Below are 18,162 nucleotides of genomic sequence, written 5' to 3'. Positions count from 1 at the left end.
CAAACGTTCGCGTAGCGGAAACTTGAATTTCTCCGAAGTTTATGCATGCACTGATTTCATTCATACATAATCAATTATACACAAATACACACTAATTTTCGGACACATCTCTTTTCTTCTAAAGTCTATGGATTAAAAAAAGTTCCGCCAGGACAACGTTCGCCAACGTTCGCCCAGCGGAATCTGTTTTTGGTGAATTTCTCCACAATGGCTGCATACACAAATTTTTATTTACCATACACAATTATAGGACGTCTTACACTAATTATCTGCATAATTAAAATCTTCAAATTCAACAACATTCCGCTGCGCGAACGCACACATCATGATGCGTAGCGTTTTTAACAGCTTTGCATTCCTGAATAGCTCCCCATAATATAAACTACGCCATATAGTAGTAACATAAGGAAGCGAAATCATTGAGAAGATATTTCTATTCTTCACAAAGCATAATTCTAGAGTAGATAACTTCGAGTCAAAGAATAAATTTCTTAACCATAATAAACTGTAACTTTAATTTTCATTTCATACATTTTACCTCTTGTGATATTTAATATCTAAAATACACTTTGTTCTATATTATTATTTACGTGAGTGTACTAAAATACAACACTAAAGACTATTAAGTAACGCCCACAAAAAATAATTATTATTGTTGAATAAATCTATAAAATAATCTATGCTCTTGCCGTGAACCTGATTCGTATATATATTTCTGCTAAACGAACTTAAAATAGGTACGATTCAATAACATACAATGTTTTCATGTGAAATGATTATTATATCGTTGTTTTAACTGCAATTTAGTGGCACAGGATGGTAACTTAGCAATGACACACCTACAGAGTTAAGAACAATTAGATTGGGCGCCATCACTAATGGTATGGTAATTAATGCAGTAAATAAATTGAGAAGTAATTATTATTATATTGCATCAGTTACTACTGCTACGGTATCTAATGAAATACAATCGGAAGACAAGACAAACGAATGAAACGTCTTTATGAACATGTAAATTCATTTCAAATGGCTTGTAAAGACTGGTGCACACCAAATACTCACATTGCCTTATAGAATGTTCATGTAAGCAACAATGATAGGATTTTATGTGAACCAGTTCTTTAAAATTTGGCCTAATTAGCAGGCGAAAGATCGAATTAAATAAGGTAGGGATGTGATCTATGTACCTTGTGCGATCATAAATCTACTGAAATCAGATACGAGTCAATACTGTTAAGACGATTGATATCACGAAATGTTTTGGTATCGCATCGATTGCTAATCAGAACTATTCGCAATCGTGTATGAAATTCTATTAATACTTAAAATCGGATTGAAAGTGAAACTGACTAAATAAAAAAATTATGTTGTCCCACACAAAATAATACGCTACATCTAGTGTTTGAAACACAGTTTTGTAGAACCTTTCTGCAAAACTGGATTTAAATCGACAACATTTATATTATACATAATGCAATAAATATATTCAATACGAGACATTTCAAAGATCTACTAAAAAGCCTTTATTAATTGGGGCTACGTCCAAATATCAATGTAAGATGCATATCCACAAAGTTATTAACATCTGATTCAATAAACTATTCAAGAATTTATCACAATTCTAATTTAAACTTACTTAGCGATTTCCCGTTAACTCTAGCGGTAAGACATATCCGCGTGAAGCGTTTAGATTCTTATATTTCCAACTTGCTTTCTGAATACACGCCGTTAGCTGGGTCTATCTAAATAAACATAATTTTGCTATTATTATACTGGATTAGTATTGTTTGTAACGGAGTAATGAATAGATGAAGTGGTTAAGACCGCAGATGCGTCATTATTCTAGCTCGAATGTTCAGGGAATATAGAGGGAACTATACGAGTGAGTCCATAGTATTCACTACTCCGTGTTTAGTGGTAATGTTAGCTGCCATTACAATTAGGACTGGAACAGGTTTTGTTGTTTGGCGTCGTTCTCGAAGTCGCTCCACGCGTTATTCAGTTCCATGAAGATCATTTTTGCTATGTTCTCGTTGGATGTGCCCATTTGCTGTTAACAAAAAAAAACATGTTATGAAGTTTACGGAACTATCAAAGGAGAAAAAAATATTAGTAAAAAAATAGAAACTATTACAAGCTTTAAAAAAACGTCAGTATGTTCAAAAATTACCACCAATATTGGAAACTAATATCAAAACAAATAAAAGCATTTAATAGTACAAAAAAGACATCACCACCGCTGCCGCATTGCGAAAAGTACGGGTAAAGTATAAGCTACGGGCACAGACAAAAATCTCTTCACAATCTTTAATGAGTTCACTTCACTTTCTAACTAACGAGAATAAGAATCTTTATTTGCATCAATAGAATCTTATTTTGAGAAACTACGTAATATTATTACAACAGTTACCTTATCAGGATGCACAGCGAGACAGGCCTTCCTATAGTTCCGCTTGACGTCAGCGGGCGTGACGAGTTGCGACATGTCGCAGCGTGTCCAGCGACAGTCGTCCCATACCACGGTATGTAGCGAGCAGAGAAGAGCGCGGATATTCGCCTTTTTACCCTCCGTCTGTGGAATAAGAACGAATGAGTGAAAGTGTAGGTGCAGAAGAAAAGAGACAGTGCTGGATCAACTGTCATGGGGACTGTGGGCCGACAACTCCCCCATACACGCTTTACTATGTTCTCCCCTCAGAAGCTGCCTTATGTAATACCCTTATGTACTTCTTAAGTTGCCCTGTATTTTCTTTATGATCTTTCAATATTTATTCCCCTTAAAGCTTCCTTATTTACTGCCCGTCTACCGTCAAAAGATGGTGCCTTATTATTATAATTAGCTAACTAGGAATCTAACGTGTACTTCTATAAAGAATATCATAGAATATGGTAACTTACCCATTCATGAATTTTCAATTTCTCCGGGTCCATATCCTTGACCATTTCCTCCTTTCTCATGGCGTTCATGGTCTTGGGGCCAGTGTCCCTCTTGGCCGCGAAGTCGTAACCTTGACTGCCCAGGAGATCACCAAACACGTCCATTGGCTTCCGAGGTTTGTCATCAGCTGGAGTTTTTGCTGGTTCGAAATGAGCACGGCTGTAAAATAACTTCACAATTAGATAGATGGCAAAATGTAATTAGCTAAAGTTACACTAAGTACGATTTTTTTGCTGTCTTTATTCTTCACACTTTTTTCAGTGATCTGGGTTCCTAAAACAGGATCAACACTTTTTGTATTAACTTTAAACTTGTAACTAAAGTTAGGGTAGGGTTGCCCGGGTTACTGGGTTGAGGAAGGAGGTCAGGCAGGCAGTTGCTTCTTGTGAAAACACTGGTACTCAGTTACATCCGGTTAGACTGGCTGGACGCAGACCACAACATAGTTGGCAAAAGGCTCGGGAGATGAGTCCTAGCATAACAACAAAGCTCACTTGTAATCAGGCTGATGTTGTGGCGTATGCGGCATGTGTGCCGGAGTATGAGCGGGCGACGCTCGCGGAGTTCCCGCGGCGCTGCCCGCCGCGCTCAGCGTGGCGGCTGGTGTGGGCACCGCGCCAGCTAGCGTGCCGAGTGACGCGAATGGATCCGCTTTCTGTGTGGTGCCGGGCTGAGCACGGTCCAGAGGCACGCTTTGAGAACGACCTGTAAAAATGTACGTAACTCAACCACGTGTTTTATGTAATCCGCCTATGTAAAGGATGCGTACAAAAAGATTATATAAAAGTAATACATAAAAAAGGACATAGGTTTAAGATGAAATTCCAGGAAGTACATGTACTTGAATTAAATGAATGTGAATATTAAACCAGACTTAAGTCCCTACACGCTTGCTTGAATGGATGCGCCCACAAACTGTTTTGAGAACTACATCCACCCTTGGCTACCCATTATTATGACATTATATTTTCACAAGTAAGTTTGTGTAAATAAGTAAACTGTCCAATAAAAGCTTTTATTAAAAAAAAAAAACATTAAAGAAGCATTACTGACAAAATATAATAATATTAAAAACAAACCTTCTTCCTGTATAAGTTGTGGTGTAAGCAGCGGTTCAATCTTAGGCAATGGATCGTTGAGGCCGAAGGGATCGAAGTTGAGCGGGTCGCTGGAGTTCACGTTCGCTTTCACCTCGGCCGACTCCGTAGGCGGGGCGGGGAGGTCGCCGAATATGGACTCCGATGTGAATGCCTACAAAAAAATATTGTGTATTTAGTTAGAACGCTTCTCCGTGCGAGAGGAGGCCTGTGCCCAGCAGTGGGAAGATAAAAAAGACTGTTACACGAGTTAGCATAGAGGCCAGTCAATTAAAACTATTAAAAAAAAACAACCTAATGGCTTGATGGAGAAAGTTCTCCTTTATGGGAAGTCTATTGATGATACTATTTGTAATGAAACTTTTTTGAGGAAACAAAGCTTTTTAGTTTGTATATTGTAAACCACTTCTAACCATGACTGATTAGAACGAGTGTAGAGTGGAGCCTAGAGACCGTCTTAAGCTTCTTTTTATCATGGAGTACAAAGAGATGCCTCTAATTCGCAAATCAAAGCAAATACCGCAAGATAAATGAACTCACCTGAGCTTTCTCCCCCTTATTAACACTGAGGAAATCACCGAACCCATCATCGGTCTGCTTCTCCATCATTCCGAAGAAGTCAAAAGAGTCTTCGCTCTTCAACTTTTTCTCCGGCTTCGGTTCTTGAGGGGCACTGGAGTTGAGGTTTAGGAAGTCTGCAGTGTTTTCTGAAGGGGTGGGGTCAGGTTGGGCCTGGGTGGGGGGAGGAGGCCGGGTAGGAGGTACGGGGGAGGGGGGCGCAGGCCGGGACGGACGCGACGGCCGAGTTGGTGGCTCTGGTTCGCGTGCCGGGTAGTCTGCTGTCACTATAAGTGATAAATTAATATTGAAACAATGTTAAGTAGTTATTAATGTTAATGAAAAGTCACCAGTTAAAAGTGAATGTTGGGTATATTTTTGTCAGGTTTATTAGTTAAAATAACATATCAAATGAAATCTTAATGGCGGACTTTTGCGCAGTTTTAGCGCAACTGTATCAGTTTTGCGCTAAATATAAGAATGAGTGAAAATGCATGCGGTCAGTTATCAAAATGGTAAAGTACAAAATAAACCATACAAACAAATTAATTAATAACATTGCGCACGCTAAAATATGAAAGTGAGGTACAGATATAAAAGATTATTATACAAACATAAATATGATTGGAAATTATACACATGGGAAACAGGTAAAACTAATAAAATTTAGTTTTTTAATCAAGTGCAACATGGAAAAAAATATTCGTGATTTTTTTTACCCAATTCGTATATGAATGAATATTAACAAGCGCGTATAAAAACCAAGCATTCCACTTTTTTTATTAAAGATTTGAAAATGGAATGTAAAGGGCTGTATGCGCGCAATTTTAATGTTTTTTTTTTAATTATTATATTGTTGTGCTAATGTCTAAATGATATTTGCGTGACACAACACTACAACATACTTGTTTTTGGTACTCCAGCGGGATTCTTGCGGAGATTCGCTGCGTAAATAGATAAGATAGACATACAGGTTTCATATACATAAATACATTAGTAAATAAATTACTACGTAGAAAATAGCTTAATAGGTATACCTAGCACTAAAATATTGGTTACTTCAAACATGATATTTAATAAATATCGAAAGAGAGTCGACTAACACCGTACCACCGAAAAATTTCGACCATGTTTTTTATTGTGCAATAAATTCCTCAATTGCTAAATCAGAATGTTTTGAACTGTTTCAAAATCCTCGAAAAGTACTAAAACAGTTCACTTGTTACTGATAGTACTTTATAATACTGATCCAGTTTACTTCATCATAGAAATACATTGGCACAACACATGCCAAATTCAACCCTATATTCATACATATAAAGCTCAAATTAAATCCAACTTACCAAAATTATCAATAGTCTCATCTCTCTCCAAGTTAGTGGAGAACAACACATCGGGAGTCCTGATAGGGAACGAGTGATCTTCCTCCCATAGATCGGAGCGAGGCTTCCGACGCTCTCCGTTTTGTACCACTAAGCTTATTATAGCAGTGGTGTTGTTTGAGAAGTGGTCGTTTACGGGTAACGAGTCGTCTATGCCGTCGATTTCAGACCTGTTAGGAATAGATTATAATTGGAAAAGTCAATAAAATCTTTTTCAAAAGTAATAGGTATTATATGGGAAGATAGAATATAACGTCCGAGGAATAGAAAAGATATAATTATTTTTCACAGAAATAGACATTCTCTCCCATTTCCCCGATTTCAGTCGCTTGCTGTGGATTATGTATTTGGATAAAGTAATGGCGGGCGTTTTTGGGAGCTTCCTCATGCAATTCTATCATTTGAATAGTGCTGTTTTTCAGCCATAGTGCATTTTTATACAGGTAAATACTTTTTGATCTTGCTAGAAAATTATCATGATATTTCTTCATGTTTTCCTCCTTATAAAATTTTACGCCGCGCGTGGTACACGCACTGTCGTGTGTAGTGGCTTGTGGCGTCACTACGACACTCACCTGTTGAACTTGATGTGATGGTGTTCAGGCGGCAGGAAGCCGGTGTGGAAGTGCAGCGACAGCACTGGCACGGAGTGCACGCGGCCGAGCTGCTGCCGCGCGTGGTACACGCACACCGCCACGTCGCCTACCACTGTCGTGTCTAGGGGGAGGGTTACCTGAGGATAGACAGGAATTTCAACTATTAATATCACCTTCCATAATATCACTTTCCGTCCAAGGCCGATTTTGGCTACAGCGGACCAGCCAGCTGCGCATTATAGTGCACAAGTATTCTCACTATTCCTTCACTCTCGTAGAGCATACAGAAAGCTGGTCGCCTGCCGACGCCAATGGCGCTGGTCCATTCTGGTAACAGTTACATAATGCAGGCAGATTGATGCGACGTGAAGCGTATGGAACCGTTACCGGAACGGACAGTGCTATTTCATTTCATTTCACGACACAACTTCTGTAAAGATTTGATGACACAATGGCTGAGCACAATTTTATGTCAAAATTAAAACAGTGTATTGATTTCTGGGAATTTACTAAACAAGTCTTTGAGTAGAACATAGGTACTCAGAATATTTGTGGAAACTCCTGAAAGCAACCTGGAAGCTAATTCAAACAGTTTAACAATTCATACTCACTTTCCCCTCAGCCATGGTGTACAAATGCAGTCTATCATAGTCCTGCAAGGTAGACAGGAGCATTCTATCCTCGTTGTATATCTCTATGTACGGCCGGCAACCGTCGCGGGCCTTAGTGAACAGTGGCACTGGTTGTATCGTGAGAGATACTAGGCTCACTGGTCGGAAGTGCGGGAGAATTGGTTCTGGTCTGAAAGATGAATTTTTGATTAAATGGCGTGATAGTGGATTATAAATATCGAAAGTCTTGATGACATAGTAGAAGAGAATCCTGTTTTATATCTTATAGATATAGTAAGTAATTTGACCAAATAATAGGATGCAAGCTTAAAGGTGCAAGCGCAGCAGCTTTAGTATCTCTAAATTATGTGTAGTATTTTATAAAATTATACTTTATAGAATGTTCCAGGGTTTTTTCTTGCATTCGACATATCTCTTCTGGATACTAAGGGGTCTTAACGACAATGTCAAGACTCAGTGAATGAAACAGGTCTTAAAAATTATTTTTGGAATATTGGAAGAAATATCCTCTGAAACCAGCTAATTCCTAAAAAAAAAACACATAAAAAACCATCCTAAAACTTACATTTCAATAAATCCACTCACCTAATAATATTAGAGAGATAGTACAAGTATCTCAGATGGCTAGGCGGTATGTTGATCGGCGATCGTTTCACCGCGAACATTTGCAGCGCGTCTTCTGGTACCGTCACTAGCTTCGCGTATAGGAGTAGCCCGCATACTAGCATACACGACATTTGCTTGCCATCCTAGAAGAGAAACAGCTTTTATATAAACTGCAGGCATTTGTTTTCAAGACGGAACACCAGATCCAACAAGAACTTATTCTCTGAAGATCCTCTTTACTGGAAAAGTGTTAGGGAATAAGGAGTAGAAAGACTAGTTCAACGACTATAGGACTATTCGAGCCAGTCAGGACTCAAAAATAAGTAATATCAAAATCATGAAAGCTTGAAAAAGGTGCGAAGAATAAAGTTTGACGAAGAAAAAATTAGGACCGCAAATGGAAACCAGCAGAAAAGACTGTAATTTCAGATCAAAAAGACCAATAAATCGGATCTATTTTGGTTGAAAAATTTATGTAAAGGATGAGCTGTTTCCAAGTATATTGCAATATTCTATATGTACTTTAAAACACCAAGTGACACCAACATACCTGACAAGTAATAACAGCCGCCTGTCTCTCATCCTTCCCCAAATACTGGTACATATGTTGCAACAACGCATACATTGGCGCCAACATTGGTGCGCGATGCGCCGGCGTCGGCCACAGAGCCCGACCAGCGTCTGTCACCGGCACGTGACGAGGGAATGATAGCCGACAGCCTTTGCAAGCCACGTAGATACTGTATTTACCACCGGGGTGACGACTTTCTAAGTATGCCTGGAAGATAATATTACATTAAAATGACACGCTTTTGCAAATGTTAAATCTGTAGCACAGATAAGGTGATCTAAATCAATTAGCACAACTGGGCCATAAGTATTGAAGTGACAGCATGCTAAAGTTAACATCATAACTCTTGGACTTTATTCCCATAAGAACAAGGTCGATAATAGTTTACCAGACAGAAAAATATACAGCGGTATGTTCATAAAATGTAACAAAATTCTTACCCTAACATCATCAATATGGTTAGTTTTGTAAGCGCTTTCTAAGCCCTCCGAAGGATAAGGCATCACAATTATACGACTAGTAATGTAGCTAATATCCAAATCTGTTCTAGCTATAGACCTGAAAGCACACAAAAATAAGATTTAAATATCGAACTTTAGAAGAATAAAAAAATACAGGCCGTTATTTAAAAAGTATACGACCTTTTTGAAACCCATACTCACTGTTGCACAGTTTGCATAACCTTCGAAGAGGTATCCTTCAAATTCTTCAGGAAGCTGCCAGCACCTCCTTTAATAGACGAGAAAAGTCCGCCAGAGTTCGCAGGAGTTGGCGGCAAAGGAGGTTGGTAGTGCGGCGCGGCCGGGGGACGCGCGGGGGGCGGGGGACGCGCCGGCTCCGGAGGGCGGGAGTTCGGCACCTCCTGGCTATTCGCCACGGGCTCTTTGCTCGCTAAAAGAAAAAAAAAGCGTTATTTGACAGCCGAGTATAAAGAAGTTACATTGTCACTTTGGCGCGTTTTGTGTAAGTTGTAGGTATAGAAGATATAAATTATAACTGATGGCATGTTTATAATTATAAAGATCTAAATCGTTACCCATTAAATGTGTCTGATTATGTCTGTTCTGTTTCACTATGATTCGAATTTAACTATCATCAAGTAGGTACAGGTGTGCAATGTTGTATAGTAAGCAATGGCACTCTTCACTGGCTAATAGAATACAAAAAATTTCAAACATTCATAAAAGATTCATGCCTGCTCCATCTAACTCAAAGATTTCGTATATCACTTACTCACTTTATCCAAGTGCCATGTCTAAATAATATGATAATCTTACTTCATGTTATACAATTTCTTGTGTTACCTTGCAAGGTTCATGGTTCAGATATTACAAAAACAACATAATAGAGTACTAGATATTTATTTCTAACATTAAATATCTTACATGTTTACACTTAAACGACTAAGTAGTAACAAAAATATTGCTCGTCTAAACACTATCTCTTTGAATTAACTATTCGAATATAAAACAAATCACTATTGTTTCAAAAAAATCACATGTGTTTTAAAAGTTAAATAAAAAATATTTTAAATCAGCTAATACAATGAAAAAGTTTAACTTCACAACGATATATACTCTTTTAACAACATAATATTGTTGAACACATTCATAAAAATATTTAAAAAATAATCAATTTTACTTACCTACTGGTAATAAGTGTCCTAACGGCCATGTATAGATTGCACCATTTTGGCGCATTTTCGATGTCCTTGAGTAAACACGTAGGGTAAATAAAGTTGGGTCGTTACCAACTCATAGGCCCGATCATATATGTACAAGTTGATAAGATTTTGCAATAAAAAAAAACACAATAGTAAATGGTTTGGTAAAATCGGCACCCAAACAATTCTAAAATCGCTAGACCGGCCATGTGCGCAAGCGCATAATACAGCACATACAATGTGAAAGTACTTAACGAGACTTGAATATAATCTGTAATTGACAGCAAGTCGGTTGGTAACGCCCGATAGTTAATACTGATCAAAGGAAAATAGAAAATGCGTCAAATGATCCAGCATTTACAAGAGCCAGTAACAATACAATTTTATAATCTACGGTATATTTGAATTTGGAACTTTAGAAGACTTGGATATTTAAAATAGAATAGTATTAAGAAATATTTTTCTTTTCGACCAATGAGGTCTATGCATTGTGATGAAATGCCAACTTCTTGGTAGAAATCTTATCTGCATTTTCAGCATTCAATGCAAGTTGGGGCAAATGCTTATTTATCTAAATTAATGGAATATGTATGGAATACAAATTAAAAGCACCTTCTAAAATATAGTTTTTCTTTCAAGTGTTATACTATGGCAATAATTAATGCCAGTGTTTTCTACATTCAACCATTATTTCTGAAGCACACGATAGACTATGTTCCGTATTTTAGATCCCCACAGAATAATAATATTCATATTTTTCACAGCACAGTTTGATTTAGATTTTTGAAAAAAAATGTTATTCGTTTTATACTTTGTAACTATGAAGCCTGCTACGATTTAATTTTAAAATAATTTTCATACAACCTTTCAATTTACCATGGACTAAAGATACACAGATCTGCTTAAAATTTTTGTGCATCAAAAAGTGCATTGGAGAATCCACTTTTATCTAAATTAGATTCTAATAGATACCAAGTTTGAATATTATCTATAATTAATAGTGCGTCTAATATAACAGAAATCTTAAACTCGTAATTAAATAACATTTTTATTATGGTAACTAATTAATACTATAGACCGATGTCTTCACTTTTTGTACCTTTCAATGGAATGTGGAAATATAGTAGGAAGGATTATTTTAAGACATATATACCGTCTTTTAGGCTAAAACTTAAAGGGATATATGTATTGGAAAGTTCTAATATACTAAAGTCTAAGTATAGGACGGACCTACAATATCTATAGTCAAGGGTATACTATAATACATAGGGAATTATAATATTATTGTCATCATCAGAACTGTACAGAATACTAGAAACGGTTTCATACAAATACGTTTGGCGGACAGAGAATACTCATAGAAATAATAACTGCTCAGTTTTTCAAAAATTAGATAAGTACAAGATAATGTGCTCAAAATCAAATTTAGAAAACAATTATTAGTACGATCGGTAGAAAGTCATAGGCTTGTTATTCTATTTTAAATTGTTTAAGTAGATTTCGTTACATACAACCTAACTCTTCCACCGAAGGTACAACTGCCAAAAACAACCAGAGAGTGGCTTATAAAGAAAATTTCAAAAATATCCTAAAGGCAATAACAACATTATTAAATATAGTTAAACATTAATAAATAAAAACAATGAATACTCATCATTGCGAGCATATCCAATGGTTCTAGCAAGCGTCAATGTGTGATGGGTGTCCGATGCAAGGGTTCATGCTAGCGCAGCGGGTCATTTAAACGAGAAAACTATTGGGCATCCGAAAAAGTTGAAAACACCTAAAATGAAAAAGAAAACGTGATATGTATTGCATACACATTATACTACGAGTCAGAAGTACCACGCCTCTACACACCGACTACCAACAAACGAGTGTAAATAAATCTTAGACTAATAAAAATAAATATTACAATCAGTGTAGTAGATTATCAGTTAATGGATTGATTGTAAATACTTCACTGCAATCGACTGCTTGTTCAGTACTTTAGCTTTATCTGTTATACATAACATAGATATATGAACGATTCAATTGAAGCGTAGAGTCTAGTACCGCGGCGCGAACACTGCATAAATTAAAATGATCCAATTATATTCGATTAAAATAAGAGGCGAGGAACTTCTGACGCTACAAACAAGTACATGCAATGTGTTATGACCATTCAAAAGAAATAAAATATAAGCACTGATTCCTTGTTTAACAGGCTAACATGCATGGCAGATACCATTCATAAATGTTTTAAAACAGTTGAAGTATTTCTTATTCATGCCTCGGCGTTATTAGTTAAGTATTATATCTCATCTTGAGCCTACTGAATAGTTCGTATATCATAATTATCGAGAAATCTTTAAAGATAAGATAAACATTATAGATAAGTACTTTTAAATAATTGAGAAATAGTAAAGTATAGTGAGATATAATAGTAGGTAGGTGATATAAAAATAATACGCAGAAAAAAATAATAATAATTTAAAATAATATAAATACCCGAAAAAGTGCTCGATATAATATATACTTTGATAGGAAGTATTAGTATATTATAAGAAATATTGTACATTTTATACAGTTCTATATGTCCCTGTATTTAATTTGTACATTGCATTTTATAGATAGGTGAAACCGAAAGAGGTAGAAATACTTAGTGTACCTACATTGTGACTAATTGAATTTTAACAACAATATATTCAAGTAGCAAAAATCCGATAACAACCAAATAACAAGGAAATACAATCGGAGAAACCAGCCAAGAAGTATTAGTACTAATATGAAGCCATATAACTAGATGTTATTAGTTTATTTCCCAGTACTCTGCGAATCACCGCCACCGAACGACCGTGTCGAGAAAATCTCACTATTCTACGCCACATTAAAACTCCTACGCATCAAAACATATACAACCTCTCTATACATGATTACTAGTAATTCATCGTATAACGGAACGAGCTGATAGAAGATACCCAATCGAATTACAAATAACCCTGTATTTATACATATGTAGTGGAAATCATAACACATGGCCAATGCGTAGATATCTCGGTACCTGTCATTTAATGTCGATGGAAAAATAAAAGTGATAATTTTCCGAGTTTCATTGGTAGTATGAAAAATTGGGAGCATTTGAAATATGAAGTTCTTGTTATAAGTGTTATATTTGTACCTATGTAAGAATACTGTTACTGTTAATGAAATTTAATTGTACGTTAGAAATATTAACATCTATTTGGATACAATATAAATGTAAGTTTGATATTTAATCGCGAATAGCAAACATTGATATTTGAGAAGTCATCTATATTTAAAACGGATAAGTCGGTAATACATTCTACCGCGAAGCTAAGGCTTAGATGAGCACTGATTTATGTCGCGATGCATTGCAAGTGCATTTAAAACGCAACATATCACGTGCTCAATGCAATCGTTTTACACAATACCTACTCAACGTTCTATCATAGTGTGTTCAACTAGGACAATTATTTTTATGGCTTATATCCTGTTCTGCTAGCTTTACGGCTTTATTCTACCAAACTACCAAAACACAGTGTTAGTGACACAATAGGACGAAGATGAATTAAATGACCCTTAGTAATCTAGACCGAATGATTAGATAGTTAGTATTAAGACGTGCCTACAAGTGCAACCAGTCTACCGTGCGTACCAGCATGTTAGTGAAGCGACGTGAACGTATCTGATCAGTAACACAGCACATGTCATGTTACAAACACATTATACCCACATATTCGGTCCACGCGGAGCGCCCAACAACTCACTTTCGATATCTGTGCCACTCAAATTGCGTTAGAAATAAAATCAAACGACGGCTGTGAAGAATATACTCATTTATTTATCTATATTAAGCTCCCACATGACTAAATAATAATATGCACAACAGAAATAATGATTCAATGACTTAAATGTAAGACAGTGTTTATAAAAACACCAACTTTCGTGATATCAACTAATGACAAAAGTATGAACGTTAAACATCGTGTATTTCTATAATATCATATAAATCTACTCTAATTCAATACTTGTACCTCAGTTAAACATATCATTTCCTTATATTGTCTGGAAAGTTTGGACTGTTCCATGATTTTAATCATAGTGTTTGATTGCATCAACACAAATATAATAATAAGATGTGATAACAAGCAGTGTAATAGAATACACCGATCTAAATAATAGACTAGTTATATACACACAAATAACTTAAAATATAAGAGCCAAAGTATATATCTACGTGACAAGTGCGCGGTGCCGAGACCACCAAGCCACCAAACCGTTAGATGCAGACTGCGCCGCGCCACCAGGGTTAGTTCACATATATACTCTCAACGTGTTATGTAAGCCATATATACCATATCATATACTAGCCGGTATCCAGCTTTAGTACCTCTATATACTACTGGATATTTGTTCATATTCAATATTACACTATATAGAAAAATAATAATATACCTAATATAGAAAGGGGTTTAGACATTGGTGTGAAATTGTATATATAGCCCAATAAAGTTACAGGAATGTATAGACAGTTTAATAATTACACCTAAAATATAGTAAAGATCTAACTAGCGACAAGTATCCTATCTAGCTACAAAAGGTATGCATTTCATAAATGCACACTGACTTTTTTTTGGTAATAAGATTATTCAAGAAAGTAGAAGAAATACGAAAGGTGAATTAATTTTGTCTGGTTAATAAATTTCACTGACCATTGTATTACTCTATCACTGTGATATCTTTCAAGTCTTCATTCATAATCAGACTTAATATCAAATTAAAGCTTATTCACTGTTCATGAAACAACATGGCTAATATTGCACTGTATAAATGCAGTTTGAGCCTCTTCCAAAACAAAAGAAATGCTCATCAATATTATAATAACTTTACCAACGTCATGTTAACGCATTTAGCATTGAAGCAACATAAATAATCAATTTTGATTCAAGTCAAATAAATGCTATACTACCTTCTTTCATTCAGAGAACAATTTATTCAACATTGCCTTACCTTTGGTGATGTTCAATTTTTGGTGATAATCAACATTGGAATGTAAATAAGTCTCACATTTCGTTATAATAACCTTTCTAAGGAACTCAAAATAAATATATGGAAAAAAAATAAAAATTTGAGTGTAAAAAGTCAAAAAATACTTGACCATTTTTAGCTCGAGTATTTAATGCAACAGAACAGAACGATGGTCCGTAGGGAATGGAAGTGATACGCGCGCGAAACTCAACGGAAACGTTTAGGCGATCTGTCTCGACTTTATCACAAAATGTTGAAGGTGCCGCGCCGCGACATTTCTCTTAGGATATGGTAGTGTAATATTTACTTGACTTCTTATTACCTGGCGAGCTAGTGGCCACAGATTGTTCAACTTTTTTACGCTCAAATTTGAGTGGTTGCTTGAGATTGACATTATTGGACTCCGCTATCGCCGCCAATCGCTCCAGCACACTACTTATTGTCAAGCGCTCCTCGGGGTTCACTGTTAGGCAACCACCTGGGAACAAACACACCACACTCACATTTCCCATTTAAGGCAAAGTCAAAACATTTTAATGAAACAGAAAAAAATATATAATGCTATAAAAATATAATGATAAAACAGAAAGAAGTGTTTATACTCACTTATAACTTCATGAAAACATTTATAGCGTTGATCATTGGGGTTAAGATTATAGTTTCCATTTAGAATTGCAAGTTTAGCAGAATCCTCGAATGGATGTTGCATATAGCACAGTGTATAGAGAATGCATCCTAGGGCCCATACGTCTACACTGTGATCAATTTTGCGATTGTCCCAAGTGTCTAACATTTCTGGTGCTCTGTACATAGGAGTGGTGAATTGGGCCAACTGGAAATGAAGAGAAAAGAGGTGATTATGTAATCTCTATTCAGAGAAAATAGGTTAGTTTCTAATAAGAATGATTGAACTAAGTAAATTAGATGGAACAACTTACCGTTTCTTCTAACATATTCCTTTGATTTGCACTCCAAGAAGGATTTGGAGTATAAATATCTGTTGTGGCTGAGCCAAAATCACATAATTTTATGGTACCTGAAAAAAGTAACAAATAAAAATGCGCATGTTTAAAAATTGGCAGTGGTCAAAATCTTGTTCCATAAGCAGCATGCAGTTTTTATTAATCAAGACATATTTTGTACCTTCATTGGATATTAAGAAATTTTCTAGTTTGAGATCACGATGTGCGATAGGGGGGACCTGGGCGTGCATGTGCTGCACCGCCCGGCAGGTCTGGTAGAACACCCTAAGTATGGTTGGAAGGGGGAACGCCTGCCCCCTGTTCTGGAGAGCTTCCATCAAGCTTCCCCCACTGCACAGGTCCGTCAACAATAAATACTCTCCCATCCCATGTGACGTCTTCGACTTATCAATAAAAGATGCTGCTATATACTTGATTACATTAGGATGACCCGATAACTTTTTTAATATGCTAATTTCTTGAATAATGTTTTTGTTAGCCTGTTCGTCGGCCGCCATGAGCCTTTTCAAGGCATATTCTGTGCCAGTAGATACATCTTGAGCAACAAACACAAAAGCAAAACCACCTGCAAGAGAAATTATTAAGTAGGAATTTCAATTCACCAATCTTGAATAAAACATTTTCCTGTAAGCTGTTACATGTTTAAAAATCTGATTCAAGTTATTTAAGAACATTTCCTGTTAATTTTCCTAGTAGTAGTTTGAGCATGGTTCATAGAATTCTAAAAAAACAATGACAAAATTCAACTCCTTAGAAAAACCTGTGTTACGCTAGGTTGTAAGGTTTTAGAGTGTAATATCCTTAACTTGTAACCATGTATTACTAATAAAAGCTACATTATTTTAGTTCAAGTAAGGATACTCACTGCAGAAACAGCTAGTGCTACTTATTTATATCAATGATTTATAGTCAATTATCATCATACAATACCAATTATGTCAATTAATATGGAAAAAAAGTAAACACATAAAATGTAAACAGTTTGTGGTAGATTTTAGAATTCAATATTGTAAGAACTGCCCAACAGTGAGACAATATTGCTGATGATGATGTAAGAAAACAAGAGAGGGCCATAAGATATGAAATTCTTACAGATTACAAATAGCAAGGGTTGCATTGGAACCCTCAACTCTAATTACTTATGAATTTGACAGCATATGGCTTATCAGATTTTCTAATAATGATGCAGTTTTCCTGTTAGCTTACTATAAGAAGCATGGCTTGAAAAACAAATAAATATAGCTTTACTAGAATGTATGAATTCATACACTTGCTTGCAAAACTGATCAAGATAATAAAATATTGATTACAGGTATTTGATTCATTTATGTTAAGATACTGGGACTGTTTTCATTCAGTTGGTATGACTATGAATAATACGTGTGTATGTATATGGCCTTACAACATGCGATCTTTTATTCTAATGAATCTCAATTTATTCCCAGAATGTAATGGGCACAATGGGTTTCATGCCCTAAATATTTTTTTGGCAAAACAACCACTGTTAATCTTACATTTTATTCAAACATTAGGCTTCTTTGCTGCGTTGAAATAAGCACAAATGAAACAACGGATATGGTCATCAAATCGACCCCAAACAGTCGGACAATGTACCCTTAACGCCCCCAATTTGTGTGACGTTAGTACATCCGTACCCCAACAACCTACGCGAAATACGACAACACCAATATTGTTTCTTCATGCTACACTACGCAGAGCATAAAATAACGATCATAACATATTGACTTACCTTCTGCGATCACCTTTTTAACTCTCAATTTCATATTTCCTATTTCAACAAACTGACCAACAAAATCATTATCACTGCCACCGTTAGCGCCTCCTGAGCTAAAATAGCCCATGGCTGATTTAAAGACGCTCATTTTGGAATCTAATTTTGTGATTGTTCTATATAAATTAAGAAGAAAACTGTGTTTTATCAGCACCCTTTGCCCAGATCCATTTTACAATGGCACATAATGGCAGAAAAAAATGTAGGCAGATTTGTTGGCAAATGGCAGGAAGATTGCAATGTTGTCAGCAAATTATCTTTACCCATTATCAATGTATTTTTAAATACAAGAAAGCTTCATTGAGTTTGGCAT

General features: G+C 36.0%; 1 protein-coding gene across 2 annotated transcripts; it reads right to left on the bottom strand.

Annotated features, from left to right (window-relative positions):
* Nucleotides 1-1,180: 1,180 nt before the first annotated feature.
* Nucleotides 1,181-18,086, bottom strand: LOC110380564 (cyclin-G-associated kinase). Of its 2 annotated transcripts, XM_049847230.2 has the most exons (19): nt 17,808-18,086; nt 16,218-16,622; nt 16,013-16,110; nt 15,681-15,906; nt 15,397-15,552; nt 9,043-9,271; nt 8,821-8,938; nt 8,360-8,587; nt 7,789-7,952; nt 7,183-7,372; nt 6,551-6,708; nt 5,937-6,145; nt 5,499-5,537; nt 4,576-4,880; nt 4,018-4,189; nt 3,433-3,643; nt 2,899-3,097; nt 2,411-2,572; nt 1,181-2,050 (listed from the first exon to the last, which is right to left on the bottom strand). In XM_049847230.2, the coding sequence occupies exons 1-19, from the start codon at nt 17,938-17,940 to the stop codon at nt 1,940-1,942; spliced, it is 3,513 nt and encodes a 1,170-aa protein (XP_049703187.2). In that variant the 5' UTR covers nt 17,941-18,086; the 3' UTR covers nt 1,181-1,939. The 2 variants fall into 2 exon arrangements, with proteins under 2 accessions (XP_049703187.2, XP_049703188.2); XM_049847231.2 differs by lacking the exon at nt 5,499-5,537.
* Nucleotides 18,087-18,162: the final 76 nt, after the last annotated feature.

This window comes from Helicoverpa armigera, chromosome 4 (genome assembly GCF_030705265.1).
Source record: "Helicoverpa armigera isolate CAAS_96S chromosome 4, ASM3070526v1, whole genome shotgun sequence".
In the NCBI taxonomy this organism is placed as follows: Eukaryota; Metazoa; Arthropoda; class Insecta; order Lepidoptera; family Noctuidae; genus Helicoverpa; species Helicoverpa armigera.
This window is presented reverse-complemented; position numbering and strand designations above follow the sequence as displayed.